General features: G+C 46.5%; 1 protein-coding gene across 7 annotated transcripts in view; it reads left to right on the forward strand.

Annotated features, from left to right (window-relative positions):
- Positions 1-22,220, forward strand: part of EXOC4 (exocyst complex component 4) — a 394,149-nt gene that overhangs the window by 57,671 nt on the left and 314,258 nt on the right. For all 7 annotated transcript variants that reach the window (XR_006414572.1, XM_044428719.1, XM_044428745.1 and 4 more), the window contains one exon: positions 366-543. Coding sequence is in view for 6 of the 7 variants with exons in the window: in XM_044428719.1 (XP_044284654.1) it covers positions 366-543 (178 nt within the window). In the remaining variant the exon portion in view is untranslated. The remainder of the gene's footprint in view (positions 1-365; positions 544-22,220) is intronic.

A 22,220-nucleotide genomic window follows, 5' to 3' on the forward strand; every position in this document is an offset into this window, starting at 1 on the left:
TGAGCCGGATGACTTGTGTGCCTTCATATCATACTTCAAGTCAGGCTCTTTGATAAAACTGGCGCCATCTCTTACGCAAAGCTTTGCAGTTACGGAGTCCGTGCATTCAAGCATAGCATAAAACACCAACCAAAAGATGTGCTGCTGATTCTCTGTCTCTCTCTCTCTCCCTCCACACACAATTTCATATCTCCTCCTGACCCAGCTGATTCTGGGTGCTGTTGTCAGCAGCTCGGTCCATTGCTTGGGGTCTGTTGTGAAGCTGCACACTTAATGTAGCATCTTTAGATTCCATACAGAATCAAATGATAGAAAACTCCTTCTTCCCCCCCCCCCCACCCCCTTCACCCAAAAAATAAATACAGGTTGCTTCTGGAGCTTCTAGAACTTCTCTTTGACAAATTCAACGCGGTTGCCACTGCTCATGCCATCGTCCTGGAGCATCTTCAGCAGACCGTGGCTTCTCCCTCCAGTCAGTATGATGGCGATATCAAGTTGTATGACATGGCAGACGTGTGGGTGAAGATTCAGGATGTCCTGCAGGTAAGAACCAAACACACACCTGGCTTGGCAAGTGTTCTCTTGCTTCCTCCCTCTCCCCTCCCCTTTCTTTCTAGCCCATGCAATGGAATTCTGGGATCTGCCTTTCATTTGGAACAATTGTCTCTTACCCTGTTTTCAAAGTACAACAGAAGGATTTTACTAGGATTTAGGTAACAGCAAAGATAAAGAGGTTGAGATGTCATGCAAGATAGAATTCCCATGGTGATTTCTACCCTCTCAGATATGTTTAGGGATACTTGAACTATGACATGATTCCATAGAAAGTGAATTTTTCTGTCCCAGTTCGATAAGATTGGCTGCTTTTGGTTGACGACAAAGAAATGGAATGTGATTATCTTTCATGTACCCTGATGGCCAAAAAGCTACAGAAGGACAAAACCTGCCTGCTTATTAAGAGGCCCTCCAGGTGTCCCCATCTTCTGAAGGCTTCTGGGTGGCAGAGTTGGGCAGAGTCTTCTCTCTTGTAGGGCCTTGCCTCTGGGCTGTCCAGCCTCCACACATTTACCAGATTCCATCTCTTTTGCCTCCTAGAAAGAGATTTAAGATTGGAGTCCCCCCCCCCCTTAGTTTTTGGTATGACTTGATTCTCCTTATGTTCTTACATTGTAATATTTTCTTTGTTTTAGTTGCTAGTAGTTTTATCACAAAAATTTTGGTTAAGAGGCAAGATGCAAGTATTATAAATAAACAGAATGACACTATACACTGCAGAGGAAAAGCTAGAGAAAGATCTAAGTCTTTGTTTCAGTCAGGGTTGAGGAATGAGGCTTGCAGTAAATCTGACCTTAATAAGTTAGTAGAAGTCTAACAGTTTAACTAGATTGCTCAACTCACATGGGAATGCTGCGAAATAAGAGCACTGGGACGGACCGCATGACATAGTAAGCTACACTGCATAGCAAGGTATGCAGTGTGGTTTATACGCTGCCGTAGCCCTGACGTGCCTGACAGATGATGGGGCCCGTTGGGGGGTGGGTGCATCCTCCCCCCCCACTTGGTGCTTCCACGGGGATCCCAGGGGACTCGGCGAGGAGCGCAAGTTTTCTTCCCCTTACTGCTGCTTGCCAGCATTGGCCGGGAATGAGCAAGCTGTCCTCACCTCGGTCTGAGCTGAAGCAACTTTAACCCGCCGCTGCTACGCCCAGCCTGAGGGAGCCTTTTCCCTGCCAGCCCAAAGCAGCAGGCAAGAACCAGAGAGATGCGGCCGCTGCCTGGGTTGGCAGCAGAGCTGGGCTGGGGGCAGAGGGGAAACACGAGCGGCGTTCTGCCTGGCTTCCTTAGCGGAGGCCGATCAGAGAAGGGCAGTCCCTTTGGTGGCCCCAGATGAAGGGTGGGCAGCGCTCTCCTCTGCCTGTTCTGGAGCTTGCTGGGGAGAACGCAGCTTGGTCCACACCTGCCCGGCACCATGGCTGCTTGGTGGTGGCAGCACTGGCTGGGCCTCTTCCGCCCGGCCTCCTCTGGAGGAGGGTGAACAGAATATAGCCTGCCCTGCACTGCTGTGGCCGCCCAAGGAGCCTCTGACAGCTGCCCCGGATGCCGCTTGGGCGCTTTGGGGCACCTGTCGTCAGTGCTCAGCGCCTTTTGCTCCTGCCGAATGGCTCTGTAGGGGCTTGTGTCGCCCTTGGGTTTAAAGTCAAGCAACGCTTCATGCCCAAGGGGGCTAAGGAAACCTTGCGCAAACCATGGTGTCGAGGAGTGACTTGCAAGTACAGCAGCTGGTCTTACAAACCCCTCCCTCACCCCTGGTAAACTCTCCTAGCTTTGGACACTGTGCTGTGCCACCTGGACTTAACGGGTTGTGTGAACCCAGGCACTGCATCTTCACTGAAATGCCTTTCTACTCCTGTGCAAAGGGTTCACAGAGAGGTCCCAGCCTTGTTTAGATTGTCGGTGGCAGGGTTTGGGTATTTTGAACTAAGGTGCTGTTCAGTTTAGGTATTTCTCTTTCTAGCAGCTCCTGAAACACGGTCACTGAAAACACGGTATCATTCTTATTTATTAGAACTTGAACCTAAACAAGGCATACACGAGGGATTGATAAAAGCTTTCATTATGAGAAAATCAAGATCCTTAAGTGACCTCCCTTGTAATCCTCTAAATACAATCCTGCCCTCGAAAATGAGGTTCTTGTTTGGTCCCGCTGGGCGAGGCAGAGGTGACCTGAAGCTATTCAAAACTTTAATACATGTGAAAGATTTATTTTGAATCCAAGCAGGTAAACAGTGGATGCTTTTCAATGTGCAGGAGATGAGAGCACGCTATACAGGGGAAAGAACAAGAGGTAATAAATGCAGACGATTTATAAAAAAAAACAATATATATAAAGTGCAATATATAGTGCAATACATATAAAGTGCAGAAATAAACTGTGAAACATGATGGTTAGAAAAGAAAATGCAGCTGTATAGGCTGGGTACAGGCTGTATAGGGTAATCTGAGTCTCCCAGAATGCATCTGAGGTAGAGGAGCTCTAGACGCCTTCTGTGGTGGCCCCGTGTTGGCCAAAGAGCATGGCATGCGATCTGCTGTGTGGACGCCCACTTTCTGCTGCATCCTAGGGTGTGACGGGTGCACCAAGGACTGTAAACGTGCACAGTGCGGAAGTTGTGCTTTAGCTCTCGGGCTTTCTGGAGCCGAAGTGCCGAAGGCTGCATTCGACAGCACTTACGGATTGGCATTCTGAGCACGGACTCTTTTGCGTGCCTTTCTGAAAGATCATTTAGTGCATAGAGGGGCTCTGTCTCGAGGGTTTTAATGCCCTCAGCATCCTCCTTTGTACTAATAGAATTGGAGGGGAGCGCTTGCCACGTTATCGAGCGATGCATCAGCAGATTTCAACCTGCCGGGACTGGATGCTGGAGCTGCCTCTTGTCTCTTATGAAAACACCACAGCTTTAAAACGCCTGTCTTCCTGCTCCTGTTGTGGCTGCCGGATAGATGCAGGCTGGGATTTCCAGCAGAGAATTGATTTTCGGCTCTTCCCAAAGCGGTCCAGGTGGAGCTGCTCTTTGGTTCTGGCCAGGTTCTTTCTTAAATACCACTGCATAGCTCAACCGGGCAACAACAGGCATAAACAACCAAGCGCTCCAGGGGGCAAAATCCAGTGTTGGTGTCACTGTTGGTGCTCCTTACACAAACAGCTGGTGAATAGTCCTCCAAATACGATGTGGGTTTGACAGTAGGAGGTTGGGTAGTCAGCTGTTGAGAGTTCCTTCTTAGCACCACATCTGTTTGATGGCGAAGTCACTGTGGGCTGCTGGGATGGGCGTGTTCAGCCAAATCCGGGGTAAGCTTTGCTTGGCCCTTAGCCACTTTTGGCTAGATTTAGGGGTCTGAATTTTCCCTCATGCAAAGGGTGGAACTCCATGTAGAAATGCTATGGGATGGACCTTTCCCCACAGAGAGACTGCGTTTTGCATACTTAGTATTTAGACCAGCTTTCCCCAAACTAGTGGGCTTGAGACAACAGGTCCCACCCTTCTTGACCATTACCCGTGGCTGTGGTTGACGGGAGCTGAGGGCCAAACCGTATGGGGGGGGGGGCAAGTTGGGAGAGGGTGATGCTAAGTTGTTTAAGTTAAGACTCTACATTGCTCATTTAGATTGTCTAATCGTGCAGGAACCAAAAGCTCTACACCTTGGACTAGGGCTTTTTGCAGCCCTGTGATCACATTGTTTTGATAAAATAAATTCCACAGCATTTAGGAGTGATCACAACTCCAGTGCTGGTGCTGCTGAGTTTTGGCTTTTTTCATTACATTTGCAGTACGGTCTCCGCACAGGACTGGAGATACTGGTTAAGTGTCTGTCTGTTACCTGATGCAGTTCCAGCGCTGGCAGGAATGAAGGCTCCAGACTTCCCATCTCTGCAGGCGTTGTTCCTGCTTCCTTGCCTCTGCCTCTCCCTCTCTGCTACAGCAGACCTCCCCACTCTGGGGCCCAACTTCCCCAGCACCCCCTCAGGCAGCCGGTTGGAGGGGGCTCCTCTGCTGTCGAAACTGTAGGCCCTTCACTGCAGGGACCTGCCGTTTGCTTAACTTACTCTGTAAACAGCTGTAAACTGCTACAGTTATCCATGCGCTGGTTACCTTGCCCCGGCTTACCGCAGCGTGCTCTGCGTGGAGCTGCCCTTGAGAACAATCTGGACATTGCAGCATGTTCAAAATTGGGCAGCTCACCTGCTGACCAGGTTGGGTTTTCGTGAACATACCACTCCTGCCCTGTGCAGCTGCATTGCTTGCTGGTTGATGTCCAGGCCGAATTCAAAGTGCTGACAATAATGTAGAAAGCCCTAAATGACTTGGGGCCAGGGTATCCGAGGACCATCTTTGCAGGGGACGGGGTATGACGCGAGACTGAGGGAAGTGGGTCACTTCAGCCTGGAGAAGAGGAGACTCCGAGGGGATCTATTGGCCACATACAGGTATGTGAGGGGGTGTCACACGGAGATGGGTAGAGACCTGTTCTCCCCTTCAGAGGAAGACAAGATGCATTCCAACGGAGCAAAGTTCAGGGAGCCAAGGTTCAATTTGGATGCCAGGAAGCACTTCCTGGCAGTTAGGACCCCAAGGGTGTGGAATGGGCTTCCACGAGAGGTCATTGAGGCCCCATCGGTGCGGGTGTTCAAGGATAGGCTGGACATGCACATGGTGGGCATGTAGTGAGCGGAGCCGGCTGGAGCCGGGGGGTCAGACTAGATGGCCCAGGCAGTCCCTTCTGACTCGCTCTGTTTCTATGTTTTTATGTTTCTATACCTGTTATTGGGAGAATGAGCCTCTGCCCTGTGTGGCTTTTTAGGATTGCTGACAGTTCTGGACTCTGGAGTAATTTAGAACACTTTTTGAAAATGAGCACATTTCTGGCTTTTAGTAAAGTAATGCTTCCATCACTGGACATGACCTTACACTGGGCAGGTTTGCATGTTGCGCTGAAGCACCCTGCAGATGAGCCGTGTGGGTTGGCTGTGCACCAGTCAGAGGGCTGGGATGGCCACAGGTCGTTCTCCTCCTCCTTCCCTCCTCCATCCTCCAGTCAGGTCCAGCACATATCCCAGGGTCCTTCCCGGCAGAACCTGTCCTTCCCCCCCGCCCTTCATGCTCCAAACATTGCTCCTTTTCATTTACTGTCACATTTAGTTGTTTTATTTATTGGAGCCTGTAAACAGTGTAATTGGGCTAAGTTTGTTTTTTAGTCCTTGAAAATTGTACAACTGTGCTTGTATTTTTAAATGATTTTTTCAGAGCTATAGTTAGTGCAGTTCAATGTCAGCTTAAAAATGTAGAAGTATAGAGACATTCAATGGCTGGGAAGTAAATGGAGAAGAAATTGGCACCAATTTAAGGGGCGCCAAGTAAATGCAGAGGAAATGTGCATATCTTCAGTAACAGCTCTGAAAAGGAGCTGGGGAAAGGGTGGGGGAGTTGAAAACTCCTTTTCCTTGAGTAGCTAGACTCTGGGGGAATTGTTGAAATGATGGTGGAAGCTGAGCCATGGTAGTTCAACCCTTCAGAGTGAAAGATCCCGTGTTTCTCCCCTTCTTGCGCACCTTCTTTTGCTGCTTTCCCCCCTTTACTGGTGTTTTTCAACTGGCAGTGGAGTAGTTGCTCCCTGGAGTTGTGTGCACTTTAGCATACATGCACTCTCAGCTTCACTGCTCCTTTTAGAAGCTGAAACAGATAGGGAAATGGGCCAGGCAAGGGTATACATATTGGACCGTCCTATGAATAAGCTGTCACAAAAGACCGAGAAAAACAATGATGGTTGAAAGAATTATGAACCCACTTGCTTAATGTTCTGAGAATGATTGCTTTTTTTTGAAGGTGAGGGTTGTTTCAAAGTGCTGCTTGGGCATCGCTGAAGCGGCGGCCACCATTGGTGGCAAAAACAAGACAGCAGAGAGCGCAGGGGGCTTTGCCATTCTGGCTGAGTAGCTTGCTAGCTGATCCCTGTGACCCGCAATGAAATCAGACTCCTGGGCATGAACAATACGTGGCATGAACAATCCCTGGACAAGCCACTGGAGCTCAAGGCTGATTGTTCCCAAAAAGTAAGGCTCTCTGCGGGAAGCGGTCTAAATTTGGGTGACATGGCCAGCCGCTGAGGCTAGTTACCCGTGACGGGTGAGTTGACTGAGCATTCAGTGCCTGAGCAAGAAGCATCCTAGAATTCCTTCCTCCGTCATGCTGGCTGCTTGTTCAGAATGAGGACCCCAGCTGCAGCATCCGGGTTGTGAACGCTCTTCTATCCAACTTGGAACTCTTTTTATCATTGGCTAGAGAAACGGGACGATGCGTAGATTTGAATATATTTACGGATTGCTATTAAAAAAAAATATAGGGGCTGACCCAGCAGGTCTGATGTTTCTGATGACTGATGTTTTTTAGTTTCTTTTTTTTTGTTTGTAGAAAATAATAATAAAATTTATTCCCAGAAGGGTTGCGAACACTGTCCACAGATCCCTTTCCTCCCGCCCTACTTCAGCACCCTCCCTGTGCTGAAGCCAGAATGGGGCTCAGAACAGAACAGCATTTCCGGGAGCAAGGCAACAGACTCATTCCGATGTTGTTCTAATACTGAATTGCTAGCAGCTTCATCCCGAACACTCATAATTTGAGGATAACCTTCCCACTTTTGAAAGAGAGCACCATAAAACATAGTTCTGACAGGTGGGACTGGCATTGTGGGTGTCTTTCCCAAACACCGATGTGTTGATGCATTTGTGAGCAGATGGGAGTAGTGGGCAGAGAATGGGTGAAGAAGCAATTGTCAGGATTAGTGTAAGCTCGCCTACGTGGCATACTTCACCTCACGGATGTGTTCCTTCAGTGTAGGGGTCACCTGTTGCAACAGAAATTCTCAACCTGTTAGCACCCAGCTTATTTTTGGAACCGTTTATTTGGATTTTGAAGTGTTGGGTTTCACATAGGGGAAAGAACCGTGGGATATACTCAACTCAAATAAATAATCAAGGGTTTAACTGTGCGACAGAAGGGAAAAAGCACACCAGGGAGAGGGAGACCAAGATATAGACAGCAGGACTCTACTAGGAATTAACGGAGCGTTTTGTTTTCTTTTAAGTGCACCTTCCCACCTCGCCCAGTGAGTGAAATATTTTAGATTAAAACATGCGTTTACTTTTATATTGTGTTGAGGTGTTGAGGTGAGCAGGCATGTTGGTGTCCTCCTTCACTGAGGCTTGGGAAGTTTTGCGATTCCCATTTGTAAAGCAAGCATTTTCAAAATGGATACTACATCATGCTATATATCAGCTGCTTTCTACCCTAAAATGCTCTTTTATTTAGGGCTGCTGATAGGTGAATTTGGGGGCAAGACGTAAGTATAGCTGAGCACTTTTAAATGTCACATTCCTGAAATCTATGCTATCAGCTAGGTGCCACAACCGAAAAGGCTCTGCTGAGTGCCTCCCATGCTTGGGTTGGACGCACCGTTCTGTGCTCATCTTTGGTGCATCCACGTGCAAAAGTCAGCCCTGAGGCAGAGACAGGAGCTTATCCCCGTGAGGCTTCCTCTGGGGATTCACACTGTGACTTAGCTCTGCTTCATCGTCCTGCCCCCAAGTTCCCCCAGTAAGACCCTCAGTAAGACCTTTATTCTCAGGCACTGTTCCTGTGTGTAAGTGAGGGCTCCCAGAGGGAACCCTGCTTCTGCACCCGCTAGTAACAGAGATATTTGATTTCTCTCTCTGACATTTTAGGCATGTTGCTAATTTAGTTCTTTAATTTAGCAGTTCGTTGAGAGCATAATTACTGCAGTACTAAATATTTGATTGAAAAGAACAATAAGACACCTCCAGTTAAAGATGTAATAGCATGGATAAGCTGCTTCATGATAATATGATTAATGGAGTTGCAGCCTGCTCCGGCACAATTAAGATGCTTCTCTGAAATGCTCACGTACCGAGTTGTAGGAAGTGTTGCCATTTCACGCAGTGTTACGGGAAGGCAGGCCGAATAGAGCACAGATCCAGATTAGTGCCAAAACTCTCTGGTTGCCTTTCAAGCATTATAGGGTCTCCCTGCAGCAAATTATTCTGCTGTGTCTAAGGAGCATTCCACATGCGGTGTGAATGTGATCAAACACATACGGCGCAGGTACGGGGTCAACAGTAGCTCCCTGTGCTCTGTACGCTTGGCGGTAAACCAGGCTTGTCTTGCTTAGATTGTGAAATGCTCCACAGTCAAGTCCTTCTGTTGTTTTTCGCCTGTGCAGTGCAGAGAATACACTGCCATTGGTCACATGTTCCATGTTGTGTTGGTGGCTGGAGAAGACTTCAGAATGGACTACAGCCCTCTAGATGCATTATTCTCCCCTCTTCAGAGGAGCATCGCGACATTTCTCTTCCTTTCCTTCTCCCCAGCTCTGCCCTCTTAACTGTTTGGTAAGATCTCTTGAAGTTTTGAAGTCCCTGCCTAGGGGAATCAGTACATAATATAGACAAACTGGGCCTACAGGAGATCCGTGGAAGTGACGCAGTCATCCAAGGTCAAGGCAAACGGCAGCTTTAGGTTTGTCGTGAGGGGCAGCCCGGTATGTAAATGTTCCACACATTCTAGAGCAATAAAACTAAAGTCCTTTAATGCTAATTGTCTACAAGATTTACAATTCTATAGATAAGTTCCCTAATAGCGGTCCTTGCTAAGCAGTTGTTAACTCTCTAATGGCTTCTCTTCCCAAGCCCAGGTGGGATCACTCTCCCAAGTCACGCCTTTCCTCCCTCTTACGTAATAAACTTCGCCGCTGTTCATATCTGCGTAAAAAACGTCTGTTCTGGGCTCTTGAGAAATCCACGACACCTATTGCATCTTCTGTTTCTGACTCAGGGAGATCAGCATCAGCGGGGAGGAGGCAGTTTGCTCTGCCTCTTTCTGAGTAGAACTTGCAGCTTCCTCTTTCTCAGGACTCTCTGTCTCTGGTAAAGGTCCAGGCGTTTGCTCAACGTGCTGGGTCTCAGAGGAAGACGCAGCAGCTGGCTCAGCCGTCCCTGCATTGGGTTGTGGGGTCGACTCTTGGGTACTGGGTGCCAAGTGCAAGGTCTCCTCGTGAGTCACTGTTTCTGTCAAGGTTGGAGGCAAAGAGTTGGCCCAGAAGAGCGTATCTGGCCAGGGAGTGAATGGGCTCAGTGTCTTAAGTCCATGTGACAGGGTCATCGCTGCATAACGGTCAGAAGTGGTGGCAGGTTAGGGAGCAAAGGTGGTGTGATAAAAAGAGTACAATCCAGCAGGTTGTGTAGGAAGGTACAACTTCTAACTTTCCCAAGAGAATTGTTCTGATCAGGGAGGAATCTAGTAGCAATTTGTGATTGGTGACTGTAGCCACCTGATTCTTTGTCTAAGCAAGTTCATTCGCTTTATTTTAAGTTCTCTTGGATTACATTAAATTCTCTGGATTAGAGATACGGATTGCAGGGAACTCTCTGTTCCACCTCACATTACGGGGGCTGATGTCCCTGAAGGGCCTGATTCAGTACTTTGAGCTGAGTGAATAACCTGTTCAGCATGCACGGATCCTGTTGCCTGTATTGCGTGAGGGCCAAAGAAAGCTCTTGCAGACCCGCAGGATGCGGGAAGTAATGTGGGGAAATCAATCGCTCTCGGTCCAGACATAAAAAAATAACTTCAGGGCAAAGAAGCCCCCTTGCATGGGCTGCATGTTCTAGAGGTCAGGTCCAATTCTCAGGAAGTCTGCTAGGATATTTACAGGCCTGGTTTATTGCATCCAATTTATGTTTCAACCTCTTTTCAGCCTAGAAGGCACGTTAAGAATCCCTGTGGGAGAGGTTAGGCTATGATAAAGTGACTTGCTCAAAGCAGCCTCAGTGCATTACTCTCTGTGCTGCATTTCCCACCGCTCGGTCAGATGTGACAAATGAGAAAGTTCTGATGCATGTCGGGTATACAGCCGAACTTCACAATCTGGGTTGCCACAGACTCTGGCCCTAAACCTGGAACTTGACACAAACCTGCCATCTTGCCAAATAGCAGCCATGTTGAGATTGGTTGCGGCAAGGAGATGGTTGACAGCTATTGAGATGCTGCTGCTGCTGATGATTCTATATCTATACTGTCTGGGCGGTTTACAGCAAAGTATAAAAACAATAAAATCCAATAGATAAAAACATTAGAATTAAAAATTAATTCAAAATAGCATAAAAGAACATTAAAAGACAATAAAAAGATCCAGCCAGGAGTACAAGAAAAGCACCTAGCTAATCGTGTCAGACCCCCAAATGACCAGGGAGGTCTTTAAAGACCTCTGCAAAGACGGCCGTCTTCACCTGGTGCTGAAAAGATGGCAAACTTTGAGCCAGGTGGGCTGCAGCAGGGAGGTTGTTCCAAAGGTGAGGGGCTAACGCTGGAAGGGCCCTCCCACTCATTGCCACTCCCTGAGATTTGCGGGTTGCCCCCGCAGGAAGTCCGCAGAGGCTGAGCGCCGTGTCAATATGTCAGCACAGAATGTGTGCAAAATGGATCACAGTAAGTGCAACAATGAGTATTCTGCTACTATATTTGACCATAAATACTGTATTGCTTGTAATAATTTGGTCCCTGAAATCTATGGTGACTTTCAGGCATAAAAAAAGTCACCATAGAAGTAGATGGATTAAACGTGAGAGGTAGATGAATTGAAACATGAAGTAGGTTTGGGGTGCATTATGCCTTCAACAGCCCTTGAAAACTATTTCATGGAATCACTGTTGAAACTTATTCATAGGCACCTCGCAATGAACTGTCACTGCTATGCTGGAGAGATGGAAGGTTTGAGGTGTCCTTATGCACCTGTGATGGGAAGAGGGGTGTTTTTTGTTTTTTAATAACTATAGGTTTCAAGTGTGGAAATATCAGAAATGGCTCAGCAACTGATACCACCAAATGCTTTTATGCTTTTGGTATCTGTTTATGAAGACTCTTTGAGCCAAATCTAACATACAGAGCATGCTCATTTCATCTGGCAGCAAAGCACCAGCTACGGAGGCTCCAAAGTCCTGGAATCTGGGTACGGGCACATTTTGTCAGGAGAAAATTGAGGAAAGGCACGATAGAGGTCTGAAATACGTGACATTCCACAAAGTAGCTAATTTCCTGCTCACATTTGACTGAGCAGCAAGGAAGAAAAAGGCCCCTCAGGCCGGAGCCGAGCATGCGGCGGCCCTTCCCTTCTCACTGCTCAGGTGCAGCATGGCTCGGCCAAGCGCCACCCAGGTTCCTGCCCCAGGTTCCTGCCCCTGGGCAACCCTCCTCTGCTGGTGCTGGCAGAGGGCAGGCTGGGCAATGGAATGGCAGCTGCTCAAGGTACCCACTTCTGGCAGTATTGTCCGACCCGTCCTTGCGGGAGCTGTTGAGCTCCATGAGTTTTAGTGTTCACTTTTCAATATTTCTAATACACAGCATTGCCTCGTTCTGACATTTCATATCTTAAAGCTTAAGAGCTGCACAGTAAAGTGGTCCCTGCCATGAAGGTCTCTTGATTTGAGAACACAATGGACTTTCTTCCTGAGACTACTGGAATCTGCGGCATTGAAGTTTCCTCCAAAGTGGACGTGACTGCTGCCTTCCACGCAGCCGCCAATGTTCTGCGCCGTTGCCCTTGAAATCCTGACTGCTCTGGTTCCATTAACATTGTTCTTCTCTTTAATTGGGAGGGTAGCTGATAGATGCTGATTGACAGCTGCAGCACTGGAAGGCTGCAGCTGAAGGCAAACGTGTCGGAGGAAAACAGAGCAGTCCTCCCGGGGCAATGCATTAGGCACATGAAAGGGACACTTCCAAACTTTTAGCCTTTGCCTCTTTGATATGCTTTGCTTCATTCCTCAAAAGAACAAATTTGCCTCCCTTTACCGTTGCTTTAGCAAACGAACACAGTGATTCTTGAAACAATGCCTTCCTTAGATCAGAGGACTTTAAGGCGCTCTCTTCAGAGAAGCTAAAATAGGACAAGCTGGATGGTGACTTTTAAGAACTGTATAACCTTCCTGAATCTAAGGAATACAAGTTCCCTTTAAAGGAAGATTAAAACAGATCTGACCCTTCCATTTTACTTTCTCAAATGTTATTCGTTAACTCCTGTGTGTTCAAAGTTGTTCTTCATCTCACTCCTCTTAATCCCCACCTGTTGGCTGTGGTGACTCAACAGTAGAATTGTCATTGACACACACAACTGTTCTGTCCCCTTCTGTAGATGCAGGAGTGGTTGCTGCATCTGACAAAAATCCCATCCAACCACCTCCTGCCTATTCAACTCGTTGTTTTGGGACTCACCAAGGCACTGTTCTTCTCTCTCAAAGGTATCCTGCGTTGGCCTGACATTTTAGCTTTGAACAGATGTGTTACGAAAACACTTTGCATGCAGAAAGTCTATGAGAAGGCAGCAGGTATACAGAACAAAGCAGAGAGCCCTGGGATACTGGGAGAGATGCTGTCAGTTGGGGTTAGTGGCCTTCCTCAGCTGGGTCCTGGCTGGGAGTGATGGGAATTGTGGTGGAACTCCTCAGCCGAGGGCATTTGGCTGGGGAAGACTGGAGTAGGTAATACTAGAATAGCTGGACTCATGGTCTGACCTGGCGCATGCAGTGGCAGTCTGCCTGATCCTCCACAATGGAACTCAGTGCAGCCATGACTTGGGAGGGCCAGTTCAGCTGCAACTCTTGCCTTTGATCTGAATTCAGCAGAGCAGCTGAGCTGCTTTTGGTTTACTCTGGATGCCAGAATTTTCAAAGCCTGCAAAATTAAGATATGCATTATAAAAATATAGATACATTTCCGTATCCATGTGCCTTTTATGTGATGGCAATGCCAGAACGTCAGCTTTCTTCCGAAAACCCTCATAGCTGAATGCATATTCAGTGCCTGTGCTGTCGGCAGTCCGCTCTTCCTTGGCTCGCTTCCCACATCTGCCTCATCCCCGGCTCTCCCTGCCACTCCAGCGTATATCATGCGAACACGGTGACCTTGAGGGAGGCCCAGACGTGACACACTTTGGAGCATCAAGGTAGAAGGGAGGGTCTGTGGGAGCAACAGGGGATTTTGTCATGGTAGAACAAGACCTGCTTGGGCAAGGGAAGTGCTTGGGGCAGCTCTCCATCCATCTCCCCCCCCCCCTTAATTTCTCAATATGCAGCGGGAAAGACTCTTGCGAAGGGAAAAAGGCCAGCCCATCTGAAAAGCCCGGCCTGAGCAAGGGCTCGGATGAAGCCTGCTCTTGATTGCTGCATGGGGAGTGGCGCATGCAGCATGCATGCAGAACCGTGTGTGCATTTGTCGGATGTCGGCCGGAACCTTCTGCGCGTGTGACCTTCCCGTGGGCTGAGCAGCAGCCTGACTTCCATGGCAGACCACCAGCTTCACATGCAGGTTCAGTCCTGATACGGGTGCTGTCCTCTCCATGTTTCGAAAGAAAGACATTCCTGTGCATTCCCCCATTTCCCAGCCAGCCTTGTTGGATTGGACCCTTGCTGAATGGGGAAACGCTGGAAGTTGTAGGACTTCAGTCAGAAGATGCCTAGCGTTTGTGCTCTAAAAGGGTCAAATAGCCGGCAATAGGAAAGACCTCCGTGTTTCTGCCAGCTGGAGCGCTCGGTAGTAGGGTAGATGGGCAAAACGCGTGGCTCGTTAAAGAGCCGTTTCCCTTGTTCTCGCTAAGCACTTGGAATCTGAATTGCATTCCCACCACCTTGCAGGTGGCTCTGCTAGCCTGCCCAGTCCGATTCGAAGCTGAATCCCTCAAGCACCAGCGTCTTCCTGCTTTAATCTTATTGAGGATGGCATCAGCTCGTTCGATACCTCATAAACCAGGTTCTGGATTGGCCCAATGTGGGCCAAACCTAATTTGAGCCCACCACAGAGCTTCCTTTGAGTGCCAGTGGAACCCTAAGCACAGTGCCCCCCCTTTTTTTTACACCACTGGGCAACCGCAGTGAACCTCAAAGTGCTTCTGGCTGGGGGAAAATAAGAACTGAAGTGGGAGAGGAATGTGGGAGGGAAAGACAGGTGCAACTGTGGGCGCATAGATGGACAGGGGCTTCTGTCCTGAAATCCAGCCATGAATGATGTTTCTTTCCATTCCTTCCCACAGCCCACCTCTGTCCAAAGGGCTGATGGATTAGTTGCACAATGTAAAAAATTCAGTGTATTTCTGGGGAACGGAAGTTCCTTGAGGTTCCCTGAAAGTTCTTGAGCAAATGTGAATTCAGCTGTGGAATTTGTGTTGGCCAATGTGGTTTGTACAGAATATAATGGGGAAATGTTCTTGGCAAGATTTGAGATCAATTATATTAGGCTGTGGGAAACAAATACTTCTGTGGTAAAACAGGATTTAATTTTATTAACTTTAAAGCTCCTTGGAACAGGGTCAAGGACAAATAGTGTAGCAGATTTTTATCATAAAGTGTTTCTATACTTTCATTGGAGCTTTTCTACACTGGGCTGCCAGTCTCCTATGCCTGCGTTTGGCTTCATTGCAGACCCGAGTACTGCACAGTGTTTCCACCTGCTTTTGCCTGTATAACCTCTAGGTGGCACTGTCGTACGATGAAAGAGAACAAAGGAACACGCGACAAAGCGTTTTCCTTTGCTTTCACCAAAAATGGAACGTATTATTATCATTATCATTCATTAGATTGCCTTTGTAGCCTGCCTTTTTTTCTTCTTGTGAGTCTCCCAGGGCAGCTCACATGGCTCCATTTTATCATCGCAACAACAACCTTGTCAGGTAGGTTAGCCTAAGAGTCTGCTACTGGCCCAAAGTCACCCAGTGAGGTTCATGGCCAAATGGTGACTAGAACCTGGGTCTCCCGGGTCCCCGGTCCAGCACTCTCACCTTTGCAGTTCAGTGAGTGCCCCTCAGGTGCAGAGCTGGAGGTTCTCACTGTCATCTCAAGAATCCACGAACGACTCTGTGTACAGAATAACCAATACCCAATATGGCTTGTGTAGAAAAGCTCAGCGATTCAGCTGAAAGCCGTGTATACTGAGTCCAGGTGCTGCAAAACTGAAGCAAAAATGTTTAATACTGTTGTGAAGCATTCTGTGATGAAGGCATTGCTGCTAAAAGGAAAAAAAAGACAAAACAAATTTCCCTGTCAGCCCATGCTGTCCGTTGGATGTTCCTGCATAAGCCATTATCTCAGGCTGTTTACCTTTTTTAAAAAATATGGATAAAAAAGTAATATAGAACAAAAGCTTTTTGCACATTAGGAGCACTGTATAAATGATTGATAATAATAGAAGTCCCTGGTTCGTTTTCATTCTAAAAGCACGATGTAGATACAAAATGATTAACTTTTTTGGTCCATTTGTAGAACCTCTTTCTCATCACAAGGGTGGCGGTGTACCATCTATGCCTTGAACGCAAAAGTCATATTAATTTTAAGCTCCATTAGAGATGCAAGAGGGAAAAGAAAGATGTTCATCAAACAGGAAAGGACTAAATTAGAGGGATTTTTTTAATTTCAAGGTTCAGGAGAGTAGTACAAATAATGGAGTTCTTTTTCTTTGTTTTGTTTAGGAGGAAAAAAGCTCCATCAAAACTTGTATTTCTCGTTCTTCTAAATTGAAGCTCATTTATACGACTGTCGTATCAAGGCTGTAGAAGCACATAGGAAGAAATACTTTTCGCCCTGAAGAGTTTATACTGTTGGAGGGAAAACAGGCCTAAACCAGGAGGGGAAGGCAGCAATTTAACAGCTAATAAGGTTAACTGATTGACTTCTCCTCACCCCTTCGCTGCATTCTGCCGATAATGAAGCTCAGGCTTGGCATCTGGGCTCCGTCGCTGAACTTGTAGTCCCGAAAACCTCAGCTTCCACTTGAAAACAGCCGCAGCATACCCCATATTCCTGCGAGGTGTATTTCCAACCATTCATGCTAGTATGCTTGAAAATGGCTGGGAACCGCCTGATGTAATGGTATCTTGGGTGCCTGGAGAACAAGGTCCAGTAGAAAGCTTAGCCCAATAAACCCCCCGAGGGGGCTGCACGCAAGCACCTCCAACTCTCAGGGGGTCAGGCTTCAGCGTCTCTCTCTCAAGCAGCCACACAGCAGGCCGAAGTAGGCGATATTCTGTAAAGCAACGGGGTAGTCAGGCTGCAGAATATGCCCATTGTGCTTCAGGTACTTTACCTTGCATGCACAGTGTACGAAACGCTGGCTTGCGGTGCTCTTCGCATGGCGCCTGAAGAGCAAGCGGCGTTTCCAAAGGCGTCGGGCGCAGGCTCCGGCACCCAAGGCCAGTGCAGACCTCCTTGGGAAAGGGCGTTCGAGCTCTCCGTGTGCCCAGGGGGTGTGTGCGGCGCATGGCTCTTCTGCTTTACCCTGTGGCTTTGCCGCATATCACTGGGAACAGCCCGGGTAAGATGCCTGGAGCATTGCTGGAGTGCTGGTTGGCAGAAGGTCCTTCTGCTCAGGAGGAGGAAGAGCGGATGAAGACCCAGACCCAGCCGCAAGTGGCGAATCTGGGCCAAGCGCATAGACCCTCTTCCTTCATCCAGATCCTTCCTGGGTCAACAGGTCACGCTGAGCTTTCTGCTACTTTGGGCAGGACAGCAGGCAGGGTGAAAGAGGAGGTACAGAGCGTTCTTCTGAAAGCAAACCATCATTCGGGGGGGGGGGGGTGTTCTTCCCAGGTATAACAACTGGCCCAACCTACCTCACAGGGTTGTTGTTGTGGGGATAAGATGAAGGAGGAGGAGAATTATGAGCCACATGGAGAACCCAGATATGGGCTATTGTAGCAGCGTGCAAATCAAAATAAGTACTAAATTATATAAGCCGCCTTGAGTTCCTTGGAAGGAAAACAGAGGAATATAAATATAATAAATATTCATTTATTTATATAGTGCAAGGTGATGGGGCAGTTAAAAGCGTCAGCAAAACGAGCGCAGAGGACTTGTAAATAGCTACATCTCAGTGGGGGTGAACACAGATGGCTTAGATAATACTGGCATTCTTTGCAGCCATATTGGGAAAATGTGTAAACAATGCAATTGTTTACAATGTAATTGTAATGAGAGCCAGTGTGGTGCAGTGGTTAAGAGCGCGGGACTGGGACTCAGGCGATCTGGGTTCGAGTCCCCGCTTGGCCATGGAGCCAACTGGGTGACTCTGGGCGAGTCACAGACTCTCAGCCCAACCTACCTCACAGGATTGTTGTTGTGGGGATAAGATAGAGGAGGAGAATGATGCAAGCTGCCTTGAGCCCTTTGTTGGAAAAAGGCAGGATGGAGATATATATATATATATATATATATATATATATATAATATCGAAAAATAAATAAATAATGTGTGTGTGTGTCATGCAAGTTTTCCTCAATGAGGTGTATACCATTAGAACTGACTGAGACCCTAGTTTTGCCTCATGGATCCATAGCCCTGCTCATGAGTTTCTGGCCCCCCAGCCATCTCAAGTGGCAGAATTCCTAGGGACCACTGCTCAGTAAATTTAGGGCCAGCAACAGAAGCCTTTTTCACTTGTCCACCACTCTGGGCAGTTGGGCTAGTGAGCAGAAGGGAAAGGCCTTTTCTCAAGCCACCCCGTTCCCCTGGAATGAGTTGCTATTTACTGGAAATAGGCTGCATTATAACGCTGTTGAGCTTGCATTTTTGAGCTAATCGTGCTAACCAGAAAGGACCAGACTTTAAAAAAAATAATTCAAGGTTTTATTCAGTGACAGTTGATGAAAAGTTGTGAGAGAAGAAAACATAAATGCAAAAATAGATGTAATGATTAACTGGAAAAATGTAAACATGCAGTACATTATAAATACAAGAACAGAAGAAAACTAATCTAAGCAAGAGAGTACAAAATGATATAAAATGATTAGCTACAAAAATAGCCAAATAGCTATGAATAAAGTATTATATATTACCTAAGAACTAAATAGCATGCTCTTAAAATTTCCACCAGTTTAAATTACTTAAAGCTAACTGCATGCCTAGCTCCAGAGCAGTTTAACCTAAAGATTAAATAAGGTATTTCGTTATCTGAAGGAAGAGTAAGTCTATTCCTGAGCCTAGTATCTAAGACCCAGGAAAATCCAGACAAGAACATCAATTCAGGTTTTTTACAGAAGAAAAATCTTTGAAAATTACATAGTGAAGTTTCATCCTCAGAATAAATAAAAGTAAAACAATCATTTCCAAAACTACAGATGCTGAATCTATTCAAAATGGTTCATGAGCCAGGTATCCAACCCCAAGAGAATTGACCAGAGAAAATGACTAGGAGCAACTTTACAAAGTGAAGTAAGGACATGCTCGATAGAAGAATGGCTTCTTCTGGATATAAGGCTAAAAGGCAGATTTGAATGCAAAAGGTGAGCAAGCATCCGTTATTAGCAAACATCTGTTAAAAACATTGCAGGAAAAGACAGATGACATAATGATGGGAGCTTTGGCAGGAAAGAGACAGACCGTTTTTGGTTTACCGGTGCTGCCAAAACATCCCTACTTTTGGATTAGTTCTATTCACGCATCCATCAAATAACAGGCCCAGTTTTCTGCAGATAAAATCACCTGTAACAAAACTTCTAAGTCACTTTTGGAACCAGTGGCATTTGATGTATAAGCACCCTTGTTTTGTTCTGTTTACTTAAAACACCCCAGCGTGTTTTCGTGAGTTTTTTTGACAGGGTGCTTTTGTGCTTTAATTAATAGGTGCTCCGTTTGCCTTGAATGGAACAATGAAATCACTGTTATTTTTTAAGGCAAATAACTTTGGGAGAGGACGATCACCATGATTGCAATGAGCGCTCCAGTGGACATGCTTTTACCCAAAGGGGAAGGGTGGGCAGGGAATTAGTTAATTAAATGTGAATCTAATGATGTAACTGGTAATTAAACCTCTTGCAAGACTTTACGAAGACACAGGGCTACCAGGAAAGGGTGATAGGACATCCTAATTTATTGTCAGTAGTCTTAGTAAGCATCAGTGGAGCAGTGAATTGGAACCTTTTTTTAAAAGTTAACTATGGCTTGTCAAAGTACTATTTACTTCCAATTATAATAGGGATGGTGCTCTGTTCTTAATTCAGGGCATAACTCAGAGGCCCTAAAGGTTTCAAAACTAAATCAGCATGCTTTTTTCTAAAAACTCGGGACAGTGTTTTCTTTCTCATTCCCTTTGCCTTCCGATCTGTTGCTATGGCGCCTGTGATTCTACGCCAGACATGTCCTACTTCAATTCAATTATTTCATCTCTCTCCAAAGCGCAGATGAATATGCGTGCACATGGGCCTGTGGGTGGTGGGTGACCGGGATTGCACCTGTCTGGTCTGGGTGTCCACGTGTCGGGAATGACACTTGCCCAGAGCCTGTGTGTCCGGGACTCGGGCAGGCCCGTGAGGCAGCGTGTTGTCAGATCGCTGCTGCATTGGCGCCGCTACAGCGGCCAGCCCCCAGGAGCAGCACGTCCACCTGGGTCCAGCATGGGCTGGGTGTGTGGGTGCGCAGCAGGATATTGCAGCCGCTTTAGCTGGTTGTGTTGCCTGCCCTGTTTCTCGGCACAGGTTTGTGCAGCGTGGGTCTTTGTGATCTTTGTGAACACTCCTGTTACGACCACCCTAATTGTATTCTTAAGACTTGCTAATTCTGCACACGCTTATGGAGTGTAATGGTTACTGGATCCCGTCCTGTATTTAAGCAGAAACATTATTTCAGTCTCCAACCTCTGGGGCTGGTCTCTGTAGAAATGCAGACAAATAGAAGTGGCATGACCAAGGCTGGGGAGGGGAATAAGGCCGAAAGCAGTCCGAGTCGAGCCAATTGAGTGTTTACTACCAATTGTAACTTTTCCAGTATATTTGCTCTCTTACCGTAACCGCTGTTGGGCTTTCTGCATGTGAAACCTTTGTGTAATACAAATCAGAGGCAGCTTTCCAGCAGGTTTGTGAATGGATAAATCATTCTTTTCCCTTAAGCATAATATTGCAAGTCTTCTCCTGTTGCCCACAAAAGGCCATAAAATGAACCAGCAGTTTTACAAATGATTAGCTGGGACACAATAAACGGGTGATCTCACTCTATTACAGTGATTTGGTGCTGCATTTCCTTGCTGTTTAATCAGAATGTCACATGTCTGATACCCCGTTAGAAAAATTGCGTTTCCTCCTTGCAGTAGCTGCCAGAGAGACAAATGATTGTGCACTTGAAATTGTTCTCCCTTGTGTGCAGCTCATGATAACTTACCTTTATTGGTTGTGATGCCGTTTTCTTCCAACTCAGGGTGTTCCGTTGTTAGAGTGAACGGGCTCTTATAATATGGGGACACGGTAGTCTTGCGAAGGTGGAGATGTGTGCCCCTTGAATTCAAGATATCTGAGGACGTGGGAAATGAGGTGGCATCTTCTCAAGAAAGCTCAGGTAGCAGGCTCATATCTGCACAGTTCAAATACTTCTGCACCCACCACAAATTATCTATGTATCGTTCCTTTTCACAGTGTTCTTTTTAAAAAAAGTCTCTAACCATCTTGCTTGTTGCGGTAGAGAAAAGAAAAAGATAGGGCGCTTTCGCACTCTCCCGCCTTTAGCAAGTTATTGTAGGAAGAGTCATTAATTTAATTTAAAAGATTGTCTAAATCAGGTAAATATTGCACCTCTTCCTAAGTCTTCCATGTGCAGCTGTATGAAAACTCTTCTTCTGTATGAAAACTCTTTTTAGAAGGTCCATAGCTATTTCCAGCTTGCAATTGTCCTCAGAAATGGATATGCAATTTTTACGTAGTTCGGATTTTCCAAATAGTTCTTGCTCATGCTGGCTGTCTCCCAGCATCAGTTCCCCATTCGAAGGGCTGACAGTTCTGCTATTGCCAACATGATGTATTTTTTTCACAAAATTGCCTGCGTCCCTAACCCCCTTTTAATTTTGAATTTCAATAAAGCAAAAGCATAAAAAGATTTTATGGATGGACAACTGGGTAGAATTAAATTTATCAAATTCAGTTAATAGGTATGGAATTTGTCTTGATGTATATGAATGAATCTGTGAAAACGAAAAGAGTGGAACAGGGCTGTCATGGATGGGACATTCTGGAATCCCTTTCATTCATAGGGACAACTTGACGGCAGATAATAACAACAAATCTGTAAAGATGCAGTTTTCTGGGGAAAAGGACAGAATAAGTTACTGTACATAAACTTCCGCACGGGCACCCCAAATATCCATACGAGTGCCCGTTTGCAGGTGCCATCTAATGCCACCCATTAAATGGTTGGAAGCGTTGTTAGCTCCTTAGTCCATAGCATTATAGGAAGTGAGCACTTGTCCTTCTAGTCTTATATCCGGCAGAAGGGTGCATAGAATCTATTTAAGCTGACTCTGTTTTAACTTCCAGGAAGCAGGTAAATTAAAAGAACATGTGCTGATGCTTGGAACCTGTTGGGATTTGGTTTGGCATGTTTATTAGGCTTAGTTCATAAACCATAATAAAGAGAATGCTCTGTTAAGTTTATGAGCTGTATAAATAGGTCAGTTCCCCCCCCCCCCACTCCCAATAGCCAAAAATAGTTGGACTGAAACATTTAAGGCAAGTTCAGCAAGTGCACATGATATGATTTAACTCCGTGAAACGCAAAGTTCTACTTGGAAGCGTATTTTTATGGAGGTACTTTCAAATAATTTCTTGCATGACAACTTGATAGTCTACAC

Source organism: Varanus komodoensis, unplaced genomic scaffold (genome assembly GCF_004798865.1).
Source record: "Varanus komodoensis strain SLA01 unplaced genomic scaffold, ASM479886v1 scaffold1, whole genome shotgun sequence".
In the NCBI taxonomy this organism is placed as follows: domain Eukaryota; kingdom Metazoa; phylum Chordata; class Lepidosauria; order Squamata; family Varanidae; genus Varanus; species Varanus komodoensis.